At 38.6% G+C, this 25,670-nt stretch overlaps 1 protein-coding gene across 4 annotated transcripts in view; it reads right to left on the bottom strand.

The window, feature by feature from the left end:
* Positions 1-395: 395 nt before the first annotated feature.
* The window catches only part of Mrap2 (melanocortin 2 receptor accessory protein 2), a 68,147-nt gene continuing 42,872 nt past the window's right edge, over positions 396-25,670 (bottom strand). For all 4 annotated transcript variants that reach the window (XM_004860251.4, XM_021240733.2, XM_087188079.1 and 1 more), the window contains 2 exons: positions 8,547-8,646; positions 396-920 (listed from right to left, as the gene is read on the bottom strand). In XM_004860251.4, coding sequence (XP_004860308.1) covers positions 530-920; positions 8,547-8,646 — 491 coding nt within the window. In that variant the 3' untranslated portion in view covers positions 396-529. The remainder of the gene's footprint in view (positions 921-8,546; positions 8,647-25,670) is intronic.

A 25,670-nucleotide genomic window follows, 5' to 3' on the forward strand; every position in this document is an offset into this window, starting at 1 on the left:
TGCACACTGAGGTGATACTCTTAAGTGAAATAAATAGGACACACATGTGTAAATACCGAATAGTTTCTCTACTGTGAGAAACTGAAAGTGTAAATAAGGACCAAAAGGTGTAATAGATAATGTGAGATAGGAAGAAAAGGGGCAAAGGGGAAGGGTTAGGGGAAAGAAAAGAAGGGAATGGGATTAATATGAGAAAATGAAAAAAGGAAACAAAGTCTCTGTAAATAGGGAGGTATGGAGGGGTTGAAAGGAGGGCAGAGGAAGGGGGAAAAAATAAGAACCAAGAGAGTATGTAAAGGTGCAAATTTCCAATGATGAATGTCATTATATTGTATAACTAAAATGTACCAATAAAAGCATATGCAGATTAAAAAAAACACAACAAACACCAACAATAAAAACCTTCAGCTATATTCTGAGGGAGGCTCTCTTCTCTGTCTGCCTCACATACGCATACAATTTGGTGAATGGAGCTTTCTTGTTATATAAAGACAAAACCTATATCTTCAGAAAGACACAGAGATGTGTCTCAGTCCAGGTCTTTGTGTGAAGACTGGGAAACTGGCTTATTTTCCAGAACAATAGGTGGCTCCGAAATCAGAAGATCATCCTCCCCAAACGAGTTCTGGTCTGTGTTCACAAAGTTGGGGATGTCAAACTTCATGAGCCTGTTCAGCTCCTCTTCTGCCCTCCTGCTGCCTCTGATGGCTTCCTGGAGTTGCGCATCATTGTCAACAGCTGTGGTCTGGTGACAAACTTTGGCCCTGTCCAAGTGTTCCACTTCATTGATGTAGCAGTGAAAGAGAGATCTAGACTCTTCATTGCCCTGGTGAGAAAATACCTTGTCTGGATCCAGAGGTTTTCCAAAGTCTGACACAAAGCTGTTCATTCTGAATCTCTTCTCTGAAGACTCTACATTGCTACAAAGAAAATGAAAATAAAAGATTACAGCTTGTTCACCTGCAGGGTCATAGTTTTTGTTTTTCTTTTTGTTTTTGTTTTTGCATGTAGGGCAGCCAGCATACTTCCACTAATCACCTACTGAGTGTCCTTTTAAGAGCAGGCAGAAAAACATCAGCAATGAGAGACATCACTTTTGAACATGTACAAATAAACTCAAGACAAATGCCTCAAGATGAGAGTTCCTGGATTATCCTAAAGACAGACACTTTGCTAAAGAATCCTCCAATATTGTGCACATACATGGGTATATCTCAGTGGATTCTCAGATCTGCTGCATCAGAAGGCTGAGGCAGGAGGACTGCCATGAGTTTGAGGCCAGCCTAGCAAACATAGTGAGTTCAAGGCCAGACTAAACTACCTAGTGAGACCTTGTCTCAAAACAAAAACAAAAACCCAAAAAAACACCCAAAATCAAATTAGCAGTAAATAGTAATGAAGGAGTGAATAAAATAACTCTCAGTCTGGTAAGTACATGAAAGAAAGCATGGTTAAACCGAAAAACCTGAACCCCCATTTCCTTTACCACCAGACTTTATAAGGTGACCCCAGAAGAACAAGAATCTTAACTGCCACAAGGTGGGCAGCATCTACAGCATGGATACTTCGGACAAAGGGATGATTCATGTCTTCCAAAGTGGGAATGCATGAGATTTCATTGTGCTACTTAGAATGTCAATTTACAACTCACAAATTGTTTCTGGAATTTTCCACTAAGATTAGACCATAAGTAACTGAAACCATGGAAAATAGTTTGAAATACAAATGTTTTCAAATACAGATCAGAACTTGCCAAAACCAGGCTGTGCAGATTATGTTCAATGAACATGTAACCTTCTCGCTGATTCCTGTTCTTAAATCTCTTCTTTCCCAACACTCAACACGAAGTGCTTACAACCAAATTCTCAATGGAAAGGGGAGCATGGATACAGGTGTGGGCAATCTGATATACATCACTAACCTCTAAATTATCAAGAATCAGAGTTCAGAGTTCAGTAATCCTAGGAGCTTTGCAATGCAGCTAGCTGGAGGCATGGAATTTCAGATCATCTCCTAGTATGACTACGTGGGTAACATCAGACAAGGAATTCCTCTCCGAAGCCTTGTTGTTGATAAATAACAAGATTGCCTAACAATTTCATTACTCACTAAACAACTATGTTGTGAAGATCAAAGTTTTACATGAGTATAATATTCATTCACTATGTCATATATTTAGAATTCAGAGATAAACTCTAAACATGTGCTTTATTGCAAATTTAAGTGGTCTTTGTCTTCCAGTAAATGACTTTTCCACAAGTATCAATCACTTCACTTGGGTTTAAAAGATGTTCAAGAACAGGGATGAATGTGCCAGCAACCTCAGACTTAACAAGCTAAAATGTCACCCAGGCAGGCAAGAAGTCTGTAGCTGGATATTGCCTTCAGTTTTCAAGAAAGAAACATACACTGTTGTTAGGATGTCTTTCCAATCTTACGGCCCCGTTACCACTCCACAGGATGTATGTTCCCATGACAGAGAGAAAATGCCTGGCTGTGGCCTCATCCTCTCAAATTCTGAGACACATGGAAAAATAATTGCTCACCAATACCTACAAGTATTAGAGCAGGTAAAAGAGCTTAAAATCAATCTGTCATCCCATAGCTTTAGCTATACCTATAAAAACTAAAAATCACAAAGCCCCAACATCTTAAATTCCACCTTAACTAAGCTTATAATTGAAACCAAAGCCACAAGCTTCAACAACTAGATACTTGAAAAAATGAGAATTGTGAAGACGTTGACTGAGCTAGCAACTGATGGCATGTTACAGCTACTACCCAGAAAGACTATGAAGAATATTTCTCAGAAAATTTACATTCACCAAGAGTTTCATGCCTTTACTTATTTTGTCAAGTTCGCACTCATTCCACATTGTGCTATCATGAAATTGAGATCTAGCTAGTGTGTTTCCAAGTTCTTCTGTGTCTTTCTAAGGTTTAAAAAACTGTATCTGTTTATTCTAATAGAGTCTAAAAGCCATGTTTTCCCCACTGATGTGAGAATCTGTACTCCTCATTTTCAGTCTGGATTTAACTTAGCGACTGCTACATCACTCCAACCCCAAAATAAAGACTGTTCAGACTGTTCTCTTTGTCTTCATACTTTATACCTGTAGAATTCTCTGTACTCGAACAGAAATCATCTTACAGGAGGTTCCATCCAATCCTTGAACACCTGCACAATGACTGTCTTAGTCCCCGGGACACCAATCATGCTCACAAACATTCATTAACTCCCAACCTCTTCTGCCTGATATTCCTACCTGCTACTCTCACTTCACCTGGGCTTTCCAGTGTCTGTTCCCACCAGTTCCCTTGCTCACCCTATAGTCCAGACACACAGGAGCTGACTGACACTCTCTGTGCTTTCCTTCTACCCAATAAGCCCTTCCACCCATCCACTGAAATTGAGTTCCTTCACTAATTCCAGTGCCACTACTTCCACGGAGACTCTAATTCCCAATGAAAGTATTCTGTCCATCCTCTGCAGTTCTGCTGTATTTTCTTGATCTTCTCTTATAGGATGCATCCTTTTCTGTCTTATATCAGAGATATTCATGTATGATCTTTTCCTTCCTATATACTGATGTGCACATTTTGCTCACAGTTGTATCCTTCAAAGGGAATGCTTTAGGGAAAGCCACATGCTGAACAGTTCTCTGTGGGCTTTTCCAAAGACCTGACTACTATGAGAGGCATAATGCCACCCCTCATATTTATCTTTCTGTGACAGAAAGACCATTTAAGTCAGGAGGAGAGACTCCACCCATCTCCACCTGCAGAGAGACCACAACGGTAACACTCTCAATTATTCCCCTAGGGCTGGTGCAGACTTATGAGAGTATTTACAAATGAAGTGTGTGCTGCTGGGCTCAGTTTCTGCCTGCCAATGACTGTCCTCACCTACTCATTAAAAATGGTGAGCAGAGCAGCCTAGAATTGCCCCATAATTCCAGTAGTCACTTCCAGAGGCATTTAAAATTTGTTTAAGCTAAACAAAGACAAAGTAAGAATGTAAGTTTCTATGAGAAAATAGTAACTACTAACATTTAGGTTATTCTATATAATAAGCTCAACCTTTCTGTGTGGTAATACCTTCAGGTTACTTTCACTGGAAGTACTGATTTCAGGGAGATGTCAGTCTAGAGGGGACAGAGAAGATTCTACTACATTGGAACTACTCTTGGCACACTGCTAGGCCAGCAGTTGCTGTGCACTCACCTCTTAATTGGTGAGAAATTAAAAGTTAACTCCTAGGAAAGATTTAAAGATTAAATTGGACACATAAAATAGATATTCTACTTGTTGATTGTGATAGTGACAGCTGGGAAGACAGGACTTCTTCAGCAACCACTCACTACATCTGCCCTTTACCACCTAGTCCTGGGGCCATGGTTATTATCAAAGATTTTCAGCCCTGATATTTTCTTGCTAATAGCTCTAGTTGCACATACCCATCCATTAATGAGTGCCATATTCAGCTAAATAACAATTCAGGTAAAATGTGATTTCCATTTTTATAAGGTCATACAAAACCCTGTAAAAACACTCCCACCTGGATGAGGAGCACTTAGAAATGGCTACAAAAGGAGGATATTTAAAGTATATGATGTCTGAGGCTTGCTAATTTTTTAAGAAGTCCAAAATATTCAACAAAAAATGTAATTCCTGGAAGATTTATGATAACGGGGCCATAATGCTCTAAGGAGACAGTATTCATAGTAAATGGCTCCTTAGCTGAGGGGCAGGAGGAAATGGTTCTTTATCATGAGTGTCTGTAAAGCATCAGATAAGAGATTTTTCCCCCTTTTACACATCAGCAAATATTCCACAGGAAAAAGTAATCCCCAGCAAAGCTGTGCCTTAAGCCTAAAAGCTTTTTAAGAAGGGTGATGTCAGCTTTATAGTAGTTTTTTCCCTCTGCCATCTATTTTCCTCATCCTCAGGGATATCTGCTTCTCTTCTAGACACAGAGGACTAGCCTCCCACACCAGGGTGATCAGCTGGACTCAGCCAGTTCTGAACCAAGTGCTGTGGGAAGAGGCCCACAACCCTTCTGGGCTGAAGAACAGATGGGCAGGCTGACATCCCAAGTCCTTTCCTCCCCTGGCACATCAATCCAGGAGGCTGAAGGGTGCAAACAGTACAGATATCAACAGAAAAGCTTCTGTCTGCCTCTTGCCAACCCTGGAAGTCATGAAGTTAAAGGAAGAATCAACCTGAGTCTTGTTATGCTGCGATTCTAGGAACTGTTACTGTCTTATAATCTAACTTATTACACATTCCCTCCAAGTGCTATAGCTTATACCACCTCAGATTGTGTGGAGAACCATTTAGAGAGTGACCTTGTGGGCTGATCCATTATTTTATTAAAAATACATAGTTTCTTCCTTCACCTTGTTAGAAGCATGCAGGTTACCACTAACTGCTGCTCTGTGTCTGAGAATCATTCAGATCTGATGCCAAAAAGAGAGATAGATCATCTAGTGGTAAAACTAAACTGCCAACTGAAATACTAGGAATGCAAGTCTAAGTTACCCAGGGTCTCCATGACACAGACCATTTGGAAGTGAAATAATCAAAGTTCTCCAGAGAAAGAAAGCCAAAAGGATATATATATATATATATATATATATATATATATATATATATATATATATATGTTGGTCTGCATGTGTACAGATTTTAAGGAACTGGCTCATGAGATTGTGGAGGCTGACAGGTTCAAAATCTGCAGAGTAGGCCCAGACTAGAGCCCCAGGAAAGAGCTGCAGTTCTAGTCCACTGGAAGTAGCCACTGTTTGGGGAGATCAGTATTACCCTACTAAGGCCTTTAACTGAGTAGATGAGGACCACCCACATTAAGGAGGATAATTTGCTTAACTCACAGTGTACAGACTTAAATGTTAACTTTATCTTAAAAATCTTCACAGAAACATCTAGAATAGTGTCTGACCAAATATCTCAATACCATGGCCTAACCAAGTTGACACATGAAATTTACCAACCCAAGAGGTCGCATTCCATTTTGTGGTAGGGTGTTTCCATCTGTAAAATCATCTGCCTCCTGTGTCACATAAATTCCAGCCCAATAATCCTGAAAAAATCCATCTCTCTCTCTCTGAGGAAAAGGAAGATTGTAATGTATTATTTCCTGACTACTCTATGAGATTTGAACTAATCTGAGTTTGTTCTGAGCTTTTGTTACTATGCTTGAAAAGCACACCATATTTTCAAATTCCCTAGACCAGTATGATAAAAAAGCAAAGGGACATGCATGTGTTTTTGAGAACACAGAGAGAAAAAAGGAGAAGTTTGTCTTTTTAGTGGCTCTGAAAGAGATTCTCAGCCACATGTTTCCTTATGCATCAATAAAATGGTATTTTTTCATTCAAAATGTTGTGTTTAAAATATTTTTCCATTCCCTGATATCTGGACATATCTGAAGAGTGGGAACAACTTTTATTCCTTTTGCCTAGTCATTTGTTATTGAGCAAGTGCAGACTAAAGAAACCAACAACAGACTTCAGAGACAGGAGGATATGACACAATCATGAAAGCATGCTGATGCCATGCTCTGAGGAGTGAAGGGGACATTGGGTGTAAAAATGTTAGGATCTGTGAGAAATTTCTTCCATTCACTCTCCTACGTGTCTCTCTCAACTCTCCCCACTCTGCTAAGTGCTCTGGTAAACTGGACTTTGACCAGCCTCTGGCTGCTGGTTGTGTTCAGGCAACAGGGAGCAAAGACGAGAAATAGGAAAGAGTAGCAGCAGGATGTCTTGTTCTTTATTTTGTGGCTGCTTCCTGGAGAGGTCACATTGGGCCAGCTGTGTCCTTTGACCTGAGTTTCATTCCTGGCTTCTTCAATCACCCATAAGATCTAAAATGGCTCCTCAGCATTGTGGCCCTAGGGCCCTTCCCTTCCCCCTAGCCACAGCCTCTTTTTTCTTTTTTAAAATATTGTTAATCATTTTTATTTTTTGGTACTGGAGATTGAATTCAGGACCTTGTGTTTGTGAGGCAGGTGGTGGCACCACTGATCTAAATTCCCAGCTCTCATTTTTCTATTTTTTGAAAAAATAAAATTTCATAACTAAATAATAACAGAATAACAACAATTAATGCACTGTGTATTGTTTTCTTCAGTTACTCAGATTATAAGACATAGAAAAGATTCTCTCTTATAAAGAAGAAACAGATAATAGCATAAAACTTTCTTTTCAATGAACTGAAACTAGTAGTATAAATGAAACAAATTAGCATATACATATAATATTTTTGAAACAATGAAATGGATAATTTGGAGATTTATCTGAACTTCTTACTTCCCATTTATCTATTCTCTATTTTGCTCTTTATTTGCATACATATATTTTGAGTTTCTCATACAAGAGAAACCATAAGATATTTAATCCTGTGTATCTGATTTATTTCACTTAAAATTATGTTCTCAAGTTGCATCCATTTATCTAAATTTCTTCAAGTTTATCTTGCTTTATGGCAGAAGAGTACTCCACTGCATATAAATACCACATTTTCCTGATCTATTTATCTGTTGATGGATGTATGCACTGTTTCTAAAATCTAACTATTATAAAACATGCCTCTATAAACCTGGGTATGGATGTATCCATGTAGTATGCTGATTTTAAGTCTTTTGGGAAAATACCTAGATGGGGGTTATCTGGGTCAAATGGACATTTTATGTTTAGTTTTTTGAGGAATTTCCACTTTGATTTCCATAGTAGTTGTACTAGTTTGCATTCCCTCCAACAATACAGAAGAGTTCCTTTTTCCCTACAGCCTCACAAGCAGTTATGATGCCAATTTGAGCAGGCTATCTGTTGCCTGGTGGGACCAATTAATAAGGAGTTCTACATATTATTTTGCTTTCTTTTTGAAGAATCTGTATAAAAACATATTCTCTAAGACACTTCTTAATTTTTAAAAACCACAACTGAGCATATATTCTCTGTTACTCAGTGTTCAGTAAGCACCCTTCATAAACACCCTCCATTTAATAATTTCTTTCACCAGTTCAAAATTCACACCAGTGATGTGATGATGATGAGAATTACATAATCTGCAGTTTCCTTTTTGATGTTAGTTTCAAGGAAACTCAGTGTTTAACTCAGTTATTGTCAGTAAGTGGTTTAACTGAGTATGTGGTAATAATTATTTCTCTGCTTTTTGAAACAGTTTTAAAAACTAGTTCTCATCTTATTTTGCCACCATCTTTTTTCATTCCTTTTAATCTAGAAAGCCATCTAAATCCTTTTCAGAGTAATGAGAAAATACATTCCAATTAACCAACATTTTAATATAAATATCAGGCCCAAGAAGACTGCAGGAAAGGACCAAGACAATCAATTTCACAAGGGCAACACAAACAAAAGGCAGGAAGAAAGTAGAAACCCACCTCACATATCAAATCTATAACCTGCCCATACCCTACACCCACTGGAAGAAATCCCAGCCCTGATTCTGGTTCCTCAGTCCCCTGTGGAGCATACAAACATTCACAAACAGCCCAGACTTACTCTTGATGTGGGGCGCCTGTCTTGGTCAGCAAGGTCAGCACAAAAAACATGAAAATCACAAAAACTGCAAGACCAACCCAAAATCCAATCACAATGGAATCTGTAAGACAGTTAACAATGGGATTAGTATTTCACAGAAGTTTAATGATCAAGAAATTTGAGTCATTTGGAGATGCACTGGAACATGAACTATAGGAACATGTCCACAACCTCACTGTAGAAAGGGAGAGAGAGTGTAGAGTTTGTTGCCCCTGGGTTTCCGTCTCAGATAAAACAGAGGGTTAGGCCTCATGGAGTGTTTCTACATCTCATTGAAGGGCCTAGGATAAAACGCAGGCCATCTAGATTCTATTTTCCTGTCTTAAACTAGAAAATGCACTATTCTGCTGATTGCTATCAGAAGTTTAAAATGAACTGGTTCCAATCAACCGAACTATGTATTTTCACTTATACTTAATTCAAGTCCATGTCATTTCTTGCAAAAAACATTCAGACACTGAACTGCTCTTCTTACCTTTTGCCTTTCTTTGTACTCCATCTCTATAAACCTGCTTTATCACAGCTCTCGTGATCTTGCTATTTTATGAAGGATGCTTCAACAAAGATAGACCTAATGTATTTTTTCAAATTGAGTCTCCATATGTAGATCACTTTTTTTTTTGGTACCAGGGATCAAACTCAGGACCTTGTGCTTGCAAGGCAGGCAGTGGCACCACTGAGCTAAATCCCCAGCCCCATATGTAGATCACTTTATACAATGTCTGGTATCCAAGAATATAGGTACTGGTTTTTATCATTAGAAATACCATCCCTTTCTTCTAATTTATCCCTATTTTAAATCCTATTTGTGTGTAAATGAACAAAAACATTGTGTCCTTGTATTTACCTTAGTTTTTTTTTTATTCAAGAAGTTTATTGGTACATTTTAGGTATACAGTATGATGACATTCATTATTGGGAATTTGTACCTTTATTTTTTTCCCCATTCCCCTGCCCTCCCTTCAACACCTCCACCCCTCCCTATTTACAAAGAGTTTGTTTCCGTTTTTTCCTTTTCTCATATTTATTCCTTTCCCTTCTTTCCTTTCTCCTACACCTCTCACTTACCCTTCCCCTTTGGACCTTTTCTTCCTATTTCACATTATCTATTATTCTTTTTGGTCCTTATTTACACTTTCAGTTCCTCACACTAGAGAAACTATTTGGTATTTACACATGTGTGCCCTATTTCACTTAAGAGTATGTCCTCAATATGCATCCATTTAGCTATAAATGTCTCCAGTTTCTCATTCTTTATTGCTGAGTAGTACTCCATTTTATAAAAACAACAAACAAAAACCCATTATTTATTTATTTATTTTTGGGGACTGGGGATTGAACTCGGGTCTTTGCGCTTGTGTAGCAGGCAGCAAAGCCACTGAGCTAAATCCCCGACCCTAAAAAACCCATATCTTTATCCAGTCTCCAGTTGATGGGCATTTGGGCTGTTTCCAAGTTTTAGCTGTTAACTGTGGTGCTATGAACATTGGTGCACATAAATCACTGTAGTATGATTCTTTTAATTCTTTTAGGAAGACACCCAGCAGGGGAATAGCTGAGTTAAATGGGACCTCTAATCCTAGTTCTCTGAGGTATCTCCATATTGATTTCCACAGTGGTTGCACCAGTCTACACTCCCACCAACAGTGGAGAAAGGTTCCTTTCTCACCACAACCCCACCAACATTTGTTATTGGTTGATTTCTTGATAGCAGCCATTCTTTCTGGGGTGAGGTGGAATCTCAGTGTTGTTTTCATCTGCATCTCACGAATGACCAGTGATGTTGAACACTGTTTCAGATGTTTATTTGCTGCTTTTACTTCTTTGTCTGAGAAATGTCTGTTCATTTCAGATGCCCATTTCTGAATTGGGTCTATAAATTTGGGGGGGTCTGATTTTTTTAAGTTCTTTATATGTTCTAGATAGCAGTCCTTTGTCTAAGGTATGGCTGCTACAGATTTTTTCCCACATTGTAGGTTGTCTCTTAGCTCTGTTGGTGGTTTCTCTTGCAGTGCAGAAGCTTTTTAATAAGATGAGATCCCAGTTGTTCATTCTTTGTGGTAGTTCCCATGTGATTGAGGTTTTTTTCATGAACTCTTTTCCTACACCAATGTCTTCAAGAGTTCTACCTAAACTCTCTTCCAGCTGGTTTAGTCTTTCTGTATTAATATTTAGATCTTTGATCCATTTCTATTCTAGTTCAGTTTACGGTGAAAGATACGGGTCTAGTTTTAATCTTTGGCAAGTTGAAACCCAATTTTTCCAGCACCATTTATTAAAGAGGCTATCTTTCCTCCAGTGAGGGTGTTTGGCTTCTTTGTGAAAGATTGGGTGACTAAGTATGTCTGGAGTTGTTTCTGTGTCTTCTAATCTGTTCCACTGATCCTTGGGTCTGTTTCTTTGCCAGTACTATGCTGTTTTTTTTTTAATCACAGTAGCCTTGTAGTATAGTTTCAAATTGGGGACTGTGATACCTCTACCTTGTCTTTGTTTCCTAGGATTGCTTATGCCATTCTAGGTCTTTTCTGGTTCCAAATGAATTTTTGGATTTTTTTCTCAAGTTCTGTGAAGTATACTGTTGGAATCTCAATTGGAATTGCATTGAATCTATGTGTTAGTTACTTTTCTCTTGTTGCTGAGACAAAATACCTGACACCAAAAGTTGGAAAGAAAGAGGTTTATTTGGCTTACAGTTTGTAGGGGTTTCAGTCCATAATCAGCTGGCTCCAAGGCAGGAATGGTAAACAGGCACTGCAGAGGAGAAACATTTTGCCCACAAGGCAAAGGCAAAGGCAACGAGAGTTAACAGCATCTTTCTGCCCTGTTTATCTTATTCAGACTACCGGGATTAGGGAGTTGACAAACTAAGCATTCACATGTATTGGTTTAGTAACCACATGCCCTTACCTCCAGCATTACACATTCCAGATTAAACTACCTCTGAAAAAGAAAGTCTCATCAGCATGAGGCTTTGGGGGGACATCTAAACACAAACCATAACAATCTATATAGCAATTTTGGAAGTATGGCTATTTTCACTATTCTGGTACTTCCTATCCAGGAGCAAGAGATGTCTTTCCATTTTTTAATATTCTCTTTAATCTCTTTTTTCACAGTGCTACAGTTTTCTTTGATTTCTTTCATTAAGTTGATTTCTAGATATTTCATTTTGGGGGATGCTATTGTGAAAGGAGTTGTTTCTCCAGTTCCTCAGAAGGTTTGTTATTTGTGTACAGGGAAGGCTATTGATTTTTGTGTATTGACCTTGTATCTAGCTACTCTACTGAATTTGGCTATTAACTCTAGAAGACTTTTGGTTGAATTCTTGGGGTCCTCTATATAGAGTATCATGTCATCTGCAAATAATTAAAATTTAACTTCCTCATTTCCCATCTGTAGTCCTTTTATTTCTTTCTCTTGTCTAATTGCTGTGGCTAATGTTTCCAGAACTATACTGAACAGGAGTGATGATAGTGGACATCCTCGTCTTCTTCCTAATTTTAGCGTGAAGGTTTTCAGTTTTTGACCATTAGCATGATGTTGGCTATTGGTTTTTCATAGATGGCTTTTATCAAGTTGAGATGAAGACCTTCTATTTCAATTTTCTGTAGGGTATTTATCATGAATAGGTGTTGGATTTCATCGAATACTTTTTCTGCATCTACTGAGATGATCATATGTTTTTTGTCCTTGGCTCTGTTAATATTACATGTATTGATTTGCATATGTTGAACCATCCCTACATCCCTGGGATGAATCTCACTTGGTCAAGGTGTATGATCTTCTTGATGATCTTCTGCATTCTATTTGCCAATATCTTATTAAGGATTTTTGTGTCTATGTTCATTATGTACATTGGCCTATAGTTCTCTTTTTCAGTTGGGTCTTTCTCTGCTTTGGGGATCATGATGATGCTTTCTTCCAGGTATGAATTTGTGAGTATTACTTCCCTTTCAATTTCATTGAAGAGTTTAAACAGTAGTGGCAATAGTTCTTCTCTAAACGTCTTGTAGAATTCAGCAGTGAAGCCATCAGGACCTAGGCTTTTCTTTTTTGTTAAGTTTTTGAGTATGTTTTCAATTTAATTGATTGATATTGGGTTGTTTAGAACTTTTAGGTCTTCTTTGTTCAACTTTGGTTACTCAAAAGTATCTAGGAATCTATCCATTTCTTTTGTGTTTTCTATCTTACTGGCATACAGGTTCTCAAAGTAGGTATGAATGATCCTCTGGATTTCTGCTGGGTCTGTTATAATTTCATCCTTTTCATTTCTAATTGCATGGATTTGGGCCTTATTTTTCCTTTTCTTGATAAGGTTGGCTAAGGGTTTTTCAATTTTGTTTATTTTTTTGAAGAACCAACTCTTTGCTTCATTGGTTTTTTGTATTGTTCTCTTAGTCTCCATTGCATTGATTTCTGCTCTGATCTTTATAATTTCCTTCATTTTGTGAGCTTTGTGTTTGTCTTGCTCTTCTTTTTCTAGAAGCTTGAGGTTCAGCATTAGGTTATTTGAGCTTGCTCTGTTTTCCTAATATGGGTATTCATTGGTATGAATTTCCTTCATTAGACTGCTTTCTTTGTGTCCTATAAATTCCCATATGTTGTATTGGCATTGTCATTTAATTGTAGAAACTGTCTGATTTCTTCTTTAATTTCCTCTGTGACCAATTGGTTGTTCAGGAGGGTGTTCTTCAGTTTCCATTTGTTTATGAAGTTCTTGTGGTTTCTTTTGCTACTGATTTCCAATTTCATTGTACAATGATCTGATAATATACAGGGGATAACTTCAATTCATTTGCATTTACTTAAACATGTTCTATGAGCAAGTATGTGGTCTGTTTTGGAGAACAACCTGTGTGCAGCTGAAAAGAATGTGTATTCTGATTTTGTGGGGTGGAACACTCTGTAAATATCTATTGAGTCCATTTGTTCAAGAGTTTGGTTGATTTCTAGTATTTCATTGTTGATTTTTTGTCTAGTTGATCTATATCTGCCAGTGGAGTATTGAGGTCCCCCCTTACTATTGTATTAGTGCTTATTTAATTTTTCATGTCCATTATTATTTGTTTTATATATTTGGGTGCACTAGTATTCGGAACATGTATATTTATGATTGTCATCTCTTCCTCCTTGATTGTTCCCTTTAAAGGACGTAGTGGCCTTCTTTGCCTGTCTTTTGTTTGTTTAGGTTTTTTTTGGTACCGAGGATCGAACTTGGGTCCTTGCGCTTGCAAGGCAGGCGGTGGAACCACTGAGCTAAATCCCCAGCTCTTTGTCTCTCTTAATTAGTCTTGGGTTCAAATCCATTTTATCTGCAAATAGGATAGCTCCTCCTGGTTTTTTTGGGGGGAGGGGATTCCTGTCACATGGAGCACTCTTTTTCAACCTCTAACTTTCCATCTATGAGTTTCTTTTTGAATTGTGTTTCTTGTATGCAGCATATTGTTGGATCTTGCTTCTTGACCCATTATGCCAGTCTGTTTCTTTTGATTGGTGAATTGAGACTATTATCATTGATGGTTATAACTGATATGTATCGACTTATTCTTGTCATGGCATTTTCCTGTTGTTGGAGTCTCCCCCTTTGCATTTAATTTCTTGTCTTCCCTGATGGATTCATTCTGCCGGGCTTTGCAGGTTTTTGACCCTTATTGTCTTTTCCTAGGATATTGTTTAAAATATTTTGGAGTGCTGGTTTGATATTCACGAAGTTCCTCAGGTGTTCTTTGTCATGAAAGTATCTTATTTCTCTATCAATTTTGAAAGATAGTTTTTCAGGATACACCAATCTGGCTTGGAGGTTGTTTTCTTTTAAGGCTTGAAATACTTCACTCCAGGCTCTTTGGTTTTTTGGTACTGGGGATCTAACTTGGGTCCTTGCACTTGCACAGCAGGCAGGGAAACCACTGAGCTAAATCCCTGGTCCCCAGGCTCTTCTTGAATTGAGAGTTTGTGTTGAGAAGTCTGCTGTGATTCTGATGGACTTTCCTTTGTATGTGGTTTCTTTTCTCTACCTGCTTGTAGAATTTTGTTCTTCTGTTGGGTTTCTGCAATCTCAACTATTAATATACCTTGGTGTAGAGTTTTTTTGATCATGGCTAGTTAAAGTCCTATATGCCTCATTTATCTTTATGTCAAATTCTTTTCTGCTCCTTGGGAAGTTTTCTGCCATTACTTCTCTGAACAGTTTTTTTTTCATGTCATTTGCACTATCTCCTGTTTCTTCATTTACTTCAATCAGTCTTATGTCATTCTTTGCATCATCTAGCAGCTGCTAGATTGATTTCTTGTCGTCCCTTGCTTTTTTTTTTTTTTTTTTTTTTGGTACCAGGGATTGAACTTGGGACCTTGTGCTTGTGAGGCAGGTGGCGGAACCACTGAGCTAAATCCCTGGCCCAGTCTGTTTTTTTTTTTGGTACTGGGGATTGAACTCAGGTCCTTGTGCTTCCCTTGCTATTTTTAAGAAATCTTGCTTTTCCTGGTCACTAATCACAATCCTGTCTTATATAGCTGATATTCTACCCTCACATTGGCTTATTCTGCTGCACGAACTTTCAGTAGAGCTTTTAATATCCTGGATATATGTTTGCATCAGTTTTATGGATTCCATTTGCTTCCTATGTTGGAATTCCATTATGTTCCTCAGCTCCTCTATTTTTTAATCTGTGTTTGCTCTAGAGTTATTAATCATGTCTTTTACCATGGACACAATCTGCTGTTATCTGAGAAATTATTTCTGATTTTATTTTTTCCAGATCCTCTTTTGCTGCCAGTTCAGGTAGTCCAGTTGGTTGAGTTTCAGATTGTTCCATCTAGTTGCCCTTTGGGGTTGCCTTTGATGGTCTGGAAGTCTGGTTTTGAGACTTGTTTACATACCTTCTCATTTCAACCAATGCAGTCAGCTGCACCTTTACTGAGGTTACTCTTTGCTCCCCCAGTGGGCTTCAGTTCTCAACAAGCCTGAGAGAGCCCTCTCTACTGCTCACCACTGGGCCAATACTTGGTTTCAGAATGATGGCCTTCTGTATCCCAGTGCTGGGATGTTTTCCAGGAGGGCTTTGTGTTGGGGCCTGAGTGCCCAAGTTGCTGCTGTATGGGGGAGGCCCTGGCTGGGGCCTGAGCACCCACACTGCTGTTGTATTTACCTTAGTTTTGGCCACAGCTTTCCCACACCTGTACCTTTATAGGAGTCCCTATCTCTACCTGGCAGAAACAACTTTAGCCACTTGGAGCTAAGGAAAGGCCATCCATCCTAAAGTCTATTCTGGGCACCATCTACTTTATAATACATCATCTAATCCCATCTGCTCTCTCCTTCTTTTGAGACTCATTTTTGTTTCTGGTTCTCTAAGCAGGCCTTTCCTTGACCCTACTTTAAGTAATAGTCACAAGTACAGACGGACCCCAATTTACAATTATTTAATTTTGTAACAGTATGAGAGGAATATGCATTCAGCGGAAACCCTACTTTTAGAATTTTGAATTTTGATGTTGTGTTACTGACCGTGATGCAAAACTGTCTCTTAATGATGGGCAGCAGCTTCCAGTCAGTTATCCAACCTGGTGGGAGATGAATGGCACCTCTACAGTGTACTGTGTTGATGAGTTATGATGTTTGGTTGGTTAGGTATACTAAGTGCATTTTAAGCTTATGATATTATGAGCTTATTAAATTAAGGTGCATCTGTATATGCTTCTGGGACAAGGATTAGACTAGAACTTGGCATATAAACACCAGAGTCTAAATTCTAGATGGTTAATGAGTTCAGTCATTCTGTATTTTCTGACCTATTCTAAAATGTTTGCCTGTGTAAGAATATTGTGAGGATGATTAGCATTTTGAAAAAATAAACTGTAGCTTACACAGCAAATGTGCTTAAATGCAAAATATTATTCTGATTAAACTATGTATATGTACAACTTTTTAAGTGAAAAAATCAGATTAATGATTTCTTCTTCATAATTCATATTTCTACCCTATATACTAATACCTATAGACTAACAACATTTAAGAATTCCAGATGCAAAATTAATGTGCTTTTCCTAGTGCCTTAACCGTAAATGCAAAAGATGTACCAATTATAGACTTCATCTTCTAATATAGTGAAAATGAGGCATAAAGAAAAATAGCAAAAATATATATATATTCAAGTTCAAATAACATCTCAATTATCTAGGCTACAAAAAACATTCAGATAATAGTTCTACATATTGTACTTTATCAACTGCTGCACAACAAAAGCAAATTCTAAAATTATACACCAATGTTATATTTAAATTCTCATTTTATAATTTAGTCTTGTGATGATATCTGACATTTTTCAAATCTGCATACTAGGAAGGTATTCTCAGAAGAACTGCTTTCATGCTGCAAATGTTTGGCTGACCCCCAGTATGCCCTTATGTCCCCAGCCAAGAGATGGGAAGAGGTAAAAGAGGATGCCTGTAACCTAACCAAGTCCCTTCCATTCTTCCCTCTTGTGCCCCAGGGAACGGATCAAAACACAGAACAATGTAGGGCTTAGGAGACTCACAGCCCTCAGAGGAGTCATTCTGGGGAACTGCCCTTACCCAAGAGTATTTCCAAATGTTTCCTTGACAATCTACATTTTCCATGACAGCATGCTATAAGTAGCTGTACTTATTCACATCCCCCTTCAAATAAAATTCTGCTTCTTAAAATTATTTCCATGAGTTTTCCCTCAACCATGCCATCTGCCATGTGACCCAGCCTCAGGATACTTTGTTACCCTGAGTTCTTTGCAGGGAACAATAGAAATCCCCATCTCATGCCAGGAATATCTAAAATTCCTTGCAATTTTATTTACGTGCCAAGTTTCATGCAAAGGCACTGATCTTCCCAAAACCATCCCTTACTGGGAAGAAGTCGAAATAGAGGTATACACAGAGTGAGGCTCCAATGAGGCCAGATGGTTAGGGAAATCAAGAAAAGCCTTTTAGATAGGTTCTACCACAGTCATGCCTTTCAGACAGGTCCTACACTGTTCTGTCTAGACACTGAGCTACTTGGAGACCAACTACTGAAAGGAAGTAGAACAAGTTGCCCAGGGGAACTCCAAATGGAATGTATCATAAAATATCTCCCATTAACCTGACCTCTAATGAATGGAATGAAACAGGATAGCTGAAAGCTGATGTGATCTTTTTCTTCAAGTCTTATCTTTTCCATTCTAAGGGAGGACTAGAGCAACTACACTATCCCTTTCTCTCTTCTTTCTCCTCTTAGGAATAAATTATGACCTTGTATTTCATGGTTGTATGAAAAACAAGGGTTAATACATCATTTGAAAGGGAGGGTTCAGGACACCTGAGCCAGCTCTGTCCACAAAGACTTCTGTTCCTAAAGTGTGAGGGATCAGTTCTGTGGTATGAATTCCACGAACAGGGCCTGCACTTCTCTCTCAAATGATGTTCTTACATTTGTCTCAGTGACATATCTTACTCCACGCTTTTGCAAGAATGAGCCCTACTTCTTGCCTTAATGATTTGGCTTCCTGCTAACTTGTCCATGCATGTATCTGGCATGCGCAAGTTGGAATATGAAAAAAAAGTATGGGATTTGCCTACTCATGGTGGCAAGAGGATACCCTTCAGTCTCTAGTATGGTGGCCCTGCCAAAATACGGGTGTCTACTCATAGGCTTAGGACTTTTGCTTCTACTCCTCTAAGAACATACTATCTCACCCAGCTAAGCCAATAATTAAAAAGCTGTTTCTCTCCTTCCCTTTGTAGCTAACACTTGAGATATTTGTCTGTGTGTACTCTTTACCATTCCTCATCCCTCCTCACTTTTCTCTTGAGCTGATTCTTTCACCACCACTACTCCACTAAAATTGCTATTACAATCATTGCCAGTGGCTTCTATGTTACAAACCCAGTAGTCACAACCAGTAGTCTTCACCTAGTTTGATCTAATGGCAGCATTTTTTTTTCCATTTAGTTTATTGGTACATTTTAGATATACAATATAGTTACATTCAACATTGGGGTCTTGTAAATTTACATGATGTATCTTGGTTCTTATTTTTTCCCCATTCCCTTGCCCTCCCTCCACCGCCTCCATCCTTCCGTATTTACAAAGACTTGTTTCCATGTTTTTCCTTTTCTCATATTTTTTATTTTCCCTTCTTTCCTTTCTCCTTCCCCTCCTGTTTCTCCTATTCCTTTAGAAATTTTTTTCCTTTTTCACAATATCAATTATACATTTCAATCCTTATTTACACTTTTAGTTTTTCACACCAGAGAAACTATTCGGTATTTACACATGTGTCCTATTTATTTCACTTAAGAGTGTGGCCTCAATGTGCATCCACTTAGCTATAAATGTCTCTAGTTACTCATTCTTTATGGCTGAATAGTACTCCATTTTATTAAAAAAACTCACATCTTCTTTATCCAGTCACTAGTTGATGGGCAACTGGGCTGTTTCCAAGCTTTAGCTATTACAAACTGTGCTGCTATAAACATAAGTGCACACTGGAGGTCCTCAGTCGCATGGAACACACGCCGAGTCGGCCCGCTGCAGACAGGCAGGTCTGTGCACGCCCTGCCGAGGTCCTGAGTCACCCAGAAGACACCGAATCACCCCACTGCAGACAGGTAGCCACCTGATTCCACATTACCAAGGCGCAGAGGACACCAGACCACCAGACCAAGGTACTGAGTCCCACTGTTCCCAGCCCAGAGGTAGGGGCTTCTGAGCCATCGTCCCACTGCTCCTGGTCCAGAGGAAGGGGCTTCCTGGTCACCATCCCTCCCGCTGCTCCTAGCCCAGAGGAAAGGGCTTTTGGGCCACCTTCTGTCCCGCTGCTCCTGGCCCACAGGAAGGGGTTTCCCGGCCACCATCCCTCCGGCTGCTCCCAGCCCACAGGAAAGGGCTTTTGGGTCACCATCCCTACCGCTGCTCCTGGCCCCTGTCCCACCTCACCCAGCTCAGAGGAGGTAATTCATGCAGGCGCTAACAGCCCCCCGCTCCAGTTGAAATGAGAAAACATGTAAATAAATCTCAAAACCAGACTTCCAGATCACCTACAGCAACCCCAAAGGGAAATGAGATGGAACACTCTGATACTCAACCACCTGGACCCACTGAACTGGCAACAAAAGGGGATCTGGAAAAAATGAAATCAGAAATAATTTCTCAGATAACAGGAGAAATTGTGCCCTTAGTGCAAGACATGATTAATAAATCTAGAGAGGAGCTCAGGAACATGATGGAATCCCAACATCAGAAACAAATGGAATCCATAAAACAGATGCAAATAGATTTCCAGGACATGAAAAACTCCATTGAAAGTCTACACAGCAGAATGAGCCAGTGTGAGGATAGAATTTCAGATATAGAAGATAAGATTGCAATTAGTGACCAGGAAAAGAAAAATTGCTTCAAAATTATAAGAGAACATGAGAAATCAATCCAGCAGCTGCTAGATGATGCAAAGAAGAATAACATAAGACTGATTGGGCTCAATGAAGAAACAAGAGAGAGTGGAGATGACATAAAAAATCTCTTCACAGAAATAATGGCAGAAAACTTCCCAAGCAGGGGAAAAGAGCTTGACATACAGATAAGTGAGGCATATAGGACTCCAAATAGCCTAGATCAAAAAACTCTACACATAGTCATATAATTGTTAAGATTCCAGAAACACAACAGAAGAACAATGTTCTCCAAGCAGTGAGAGAAAAGAAACAAATCACATACAAAGGAAAGCCCATCAGAATCACAGCAGACTTCTCAACACAAACCATCAAGGCAAGAAGAGCTTGGAGTGACATATTCCAAGCCCTAAAAGAAAACAGCCTCCAACCCAGACTGATGTACCCTGCAAAACTATCTTTCAAAATGGATGGAGAAATAAGATACTTTCATGACAAACAGCACCTTAGGAACTTCATGAATACCAAACCAGCACTCCAAAGAATTTCACACAATATCCTAGGAACAGACATTGAGGATCACAACCCCAGGAAGCAAAGCAGAATGAACCCATATGGCATGACAAGAAATTCAATGTAAAGGGGGAGAACCCAACAAAAAGAAAAAGTCATGGCAATGACAAGTCAATACATTTCAGTTATAACCATCAACGTTAATGGTCTCAATTCACCAATCAAAAGAAATAGACTGGCAGAATGGGGCAAGAAGCAAAATCCAACAATATGCTGCAACCAAGAAACACACTTCATTCAAAAGGAAACTCATAGACTGAAAGTGAAAGGGTGGAAAACAATACTGCATGCGACAGGAACCCGAAAAAAAGCAGGAGTAGCTATCCTCTTGACAGATCAAGTAGATTTCAAACCAGCACTAATTAAGAGAGATGAAGAAGGACACTACATCCTTGTAAAGGGAAGAATCCAAGAGGAAGAGATGAAAATCATAAATATCTATGCACGAAACACTAGTGCACCCAACTATATAAAACAAATACTAATGGACATGAAAAGCCATATATTCACTAATACAATTGTAGTGGGGGATCTCAACACCCCACTGTCACAAATAGATAGATCAACTAGACAAAAAATAAGTAATGAAATACTAGAACTCAATCGAACTCTTGAACAAATGAACTTAACAGATATTTAAAGAGTCTTCCACCCCACAAAATCAGAATACACATTCTTCTCAGCTGCACATGGGTCATTCTCAAAAATAGACCACATACTCACACATAGAACATGTTTAAGTAAGTGCAAAGGAATTGAAGTTATCCCTTGTATATTATCAGACCATAGTGCGATGAAATTGGAGATCCATAGCAAAAGAAACTCAAAAAATTTCATAAACATGTGGAAATTGAACAACACACTTCTGAATAACCAATGGGTCACAGAGGAAATTAAAGAAGAAATCAGACAGTTCCTTCAATTAAATGACAATGACAATACAACATATCAGAATCTATGGGACACAATGAAAGCTGTCTTATGAAGGAAATTTATAGCAGTGAATATGCATATTAGGAAAACAGAATGAGCCCAATTAAACAACCTGATGCTGAACCTCAAGCTTCTAGAAAAAGAAGAGCAAGACAACCCCAAAGCTCATACAAGGGAAGAAATTATAAAGATCAGAGGAGAAATCAATGCAATGGAGACTAAGAGAACGATACAAAAAATCAATGAAGCCAAGAGTTGGTTCTTTGAAAGAATTAACAAAATTGATAAACCTTTAGTCAACCTTGTCAGAAAAAGGAAAGAAAAGGCCCAAATCCATGCAATTAGGAATGAAAAGGGTGAAAGTACAACAGACCCAGCAGAAATCAACAGGATCATCAATACCAACTTCCAGAACCTATATGCCAATAAGATGGACAACACAGAAGAAATGGACAGATTCCTAGATACATACGAATTACCAAAGTTGAATGAAGAAGAACTAAAAATTCTGAACAACCCAATATCAACCAATGAAATTGAAAATGTAATTAAAAACTTATCACCTAAGAAAAGCCCGGGCCCTGATGGCTTCACTGCGGAATTCTACAAGACATTTAGAGAGGAACTGCTGCCGCTACTGTTTAAACTCTTCAATGAAATTGAAAGGGAAGCAATACTCCCAAATTCATTCCTGGAAGCAAGCATCACCTTCATCCCCAAAGCAGAGAAAGACCCAACTGAAAAAGAGAACTATGGGCCAATCTCACTAATGAACATAGATGCAAAAATCCTGAATAAGATACTGGCAAACAGAATGCAGAAGATCATCAAGAAGATCATACACCCTGATCAAGTGGGATTCATCCCAGGGATGCAGGGATGGTTCTATATATGAAAATCAATTAATGTAATACACTATATCAATAGAGCCAAGGACAAAAACCATATGATTATCCCCATAGACACAGAAAAAGCATTTGACAAAATCCAACATGCATTTATGATAAAAACCCTATATAAAATTGGAATAGATGGTCTCTACCTCAAACTGATAGAAGCCATCTATGAAAAATCAACAGCCAATATCATACTAAATGGTCAAAAACTGAAAACTTTCACACTAAAATCAGGAACAAGACAAGGATGTCCACTATCACCACTCTTGTTCAATATAGTTCTGGAAACATTAGCCATGGCAATTAGACAAGAGAAAGAAATAAAAGGAATAAAGATAGGAAATGAAGAAGTCAAATTGTCATTATTTACAGATGACATGATACTCTATATAGAAGACCCCAAGAACTCCACCAAAAGTCTTCTAGACTTAACCAAATTCAGTCAAGTAGCTGGTTACAAGGTCAACACACAAAAATCAATAGCTTTCCTCTACACAAATGACAGACTCACTGAGAGAGAAATAGGGCAAATAATTCCTTTCACAATACCATCCAAAATACTGAAATACCTAGGAATCATCCTAACGAAAGAAATCAAAGACCTCTTCTCTGAAAACTATGGCACTCTGAAAAGAGAGATTGAAGATGATATCAGAAAATGGACAGACATCCCCTGCTCCTGGGTAGGAAGGATTAATATAGTGAAAATGGCCATACTTCCAAAACTGCTATCTAGATTTAATGCAATTCCAATTGAGATCCCAGCAGCATACTTCGTAGACCTCGAGAAAACAATCCAAAAATTCATTTGGAATAAGAAGAGACCCAGAATAGCAAAAGCAATTCTAGGTAACAGAGACATGGCAGGGGGTATCACAATCCCCAACCTGCAACTCTACTACAAAGCTACTGTGATAAAAACAGCATGGAACTGGCAAAGAAATAGGCTTGAGGACCAGTGGAACAGATTAGAAGATGCAGAAACAACGCCAGACATACTCAGGCATCTCATCTTCGATAAAGGAGCCAAACACCCTCACTGGAGGAAAGATAGCCTATTTAATAAATGGTGCTGGAAAAATTGGGCTTCAACTTGCCAAAGATTAAAACTAGACCTGTATCTCTCACCACGCACTAAACTAAAATCAAAATGGATTAAAGATCTAAATAATAAAATAGAAACTCTGAACCAGTTGGAACAGAGGTTAGGTAGAACCCTTGAAGACATCAGTGTAGGAAAAGATTTTAGGAACAAAACCTCAGTTGCCCATGAACTAGCACAAACAATCAACAAATGGGATCTCTTCTTATTAAAAAGCTTCTGCACAGCAAGAGAAACCACCAGCAGTGTGAAGAGACAATCCACAATGTGGGAAAAGTCTTCACCTGCTCTTCCTCAGACAAATGTCTACTATCTCCAGTCTATAAAGAACTTAAAAAGATCAGATCTCCCAAATTTAAAGACCCAATCCGAAAATGGGCATCTGAAATGAGCAGACATTTCTCACACAAAGAAGTAGAAATAGCAAATAAATACATGAAAAAATGTTCAATGTCACTGGTCATTCGAGAGATGCAAATGAAAACAATGCTGAGATTCCACTTCACTCCAGAAAGAATGGCTGCTATCATGAAATCAACCAATAACAAATGCTGGCAGGGCTGTGGGGAAAGAGGAACCCTGCTCCACTGCTGGTGGGAGTGTAGAGTGGTGCAAGCACTGTGGAAATCAGTATGGAGATACCTCAAAGAACTAGGACTGGGAATCCCATTTGACCCCACTATTCCACTGCTGGGGATCTTCCCCAAAGAATTAAAAGAATCATACCACAGTGATATATGTGCACCCATGTTCATAGCAGCGCAGTTTGTAATAGCTAAAACTTGGAAACAGCCCAAATGCCCATCAACTGGAGACTGGATACAGAAAATGTGTTTTTTTAATAAAATGGAGTACTACTCAACCATAAAAAATGAGAAATTACAGACATTTATAGCTAAGTGGATGCATATTGAGGCAATACTCTTAAGTGAAATAAATAGGACACAGATGTGTAAATAGCAAATAGTTTCTCTGGTGTGAGAAACTGAAAGTGTAAATAAGGACTAAATGTATAATAGGTAATGTGAAATAGGAAGAAAAAGGGGCAAAGGGGAAGGAAGTGGGAGGGCTAAGGGAAAGGATAGAAGGGAATGGGATTAATATGAGAAAATGGAAAAATAGGAACAAAATCTTTGTAAATAGGGAGGGCTGGAGGGGTTGAAGGGAGGGCTGGGCAAAGGTGAAAAATAAGAACCAAGAGAGACTATGTAAAGGTGCAAATTTCCAATGATAAATGTCATTATATTGTATACCTAAAATATACCAATGATTAGAATGAATAATCGATAATGTAAAATAGGAAGAAAAGGTCCAAAGGGGTAGGGGTAGTGGGAGGCACAGGGGAAAGGAAAGAAGGGAAAGGAAAACATGATGAGAAATGGAAAAAATGGAAATAAAGTCTTTGTAAATAGGGAAGGGTGGAGGGCATGAAGGGAGGGCTAGGAATGGGGAAACAATACGAACCAAGTTGCATCATATGAAGGTACAATTCCCAATGAGAAATGTAATTGTGTTGTATGCCTACAATGTACCAATAAAAGAATTTAATACAAAAAAAAATAAGTGCACATATATTGCTGTGGTATGATTTTTTTAATTCTTTGGGGAAGATTCCCAGCAGGGAAATAGCTGGGTCAAATGGGACCTCCAGCCCTAGTTCTTTGAGTTATCTCCACACTGATTTCTAGAGTGGTTGCACCAGTCTGCACTCCCACCAACAATGGAGAAGGGTTCCTTTCTCTCCACACCCCCACCAGAATTTGTTATTGGTTGATTTCATGATAGCAGCCATTCTTTCTGGAGTGAAGTGGAATCTCAGCATTGTTTTCATTTGCATCTCTCTAATGACCAGTGATGTTGAACATTTTTTCATTTATTTATTTGCTATTTATACTTCTTTGTCTGAGAAATGTCTGTTCATTTCAGATGCCCATTTTTCAATTGGGTCTTTATATTTGGGGGGGGTCTGATTATTTTTTAGTTTTTTATAGATTCTGGATAGTAGACCTTTGTCTGAGGAATAGCTGATAAAATATTTTCCCACATTGTAGGTTGTCTTTTAGCCTGTTGGTGGTTTCTCTTGCTTTTTAATAAGATGAGATACCAGCTGTTGATTCTTTGAGCTAATTTCCTAGGTACTGAGGATTAAAGTCCTTTCCTATGCCAATGTCTTTGAGAGTT

This window comes from Heterocephalus glaber, unplaced genomic scaffold (assembly GCF_053883595.1).
Source record: "Heterocephalus glaber isolate CG9 unplaced genomic scaffold, H.glaber_assembly_v1.0 deba00001523, whole genome shotgun sequence".
Classification (NCBI taxonomy): domain Eukaryota; kingdom Metazoa; phylum Chordata; class Mammalia; order Rodentia; family Bathyergidae; genus Heterocephalus; species Heterocephalus glaber.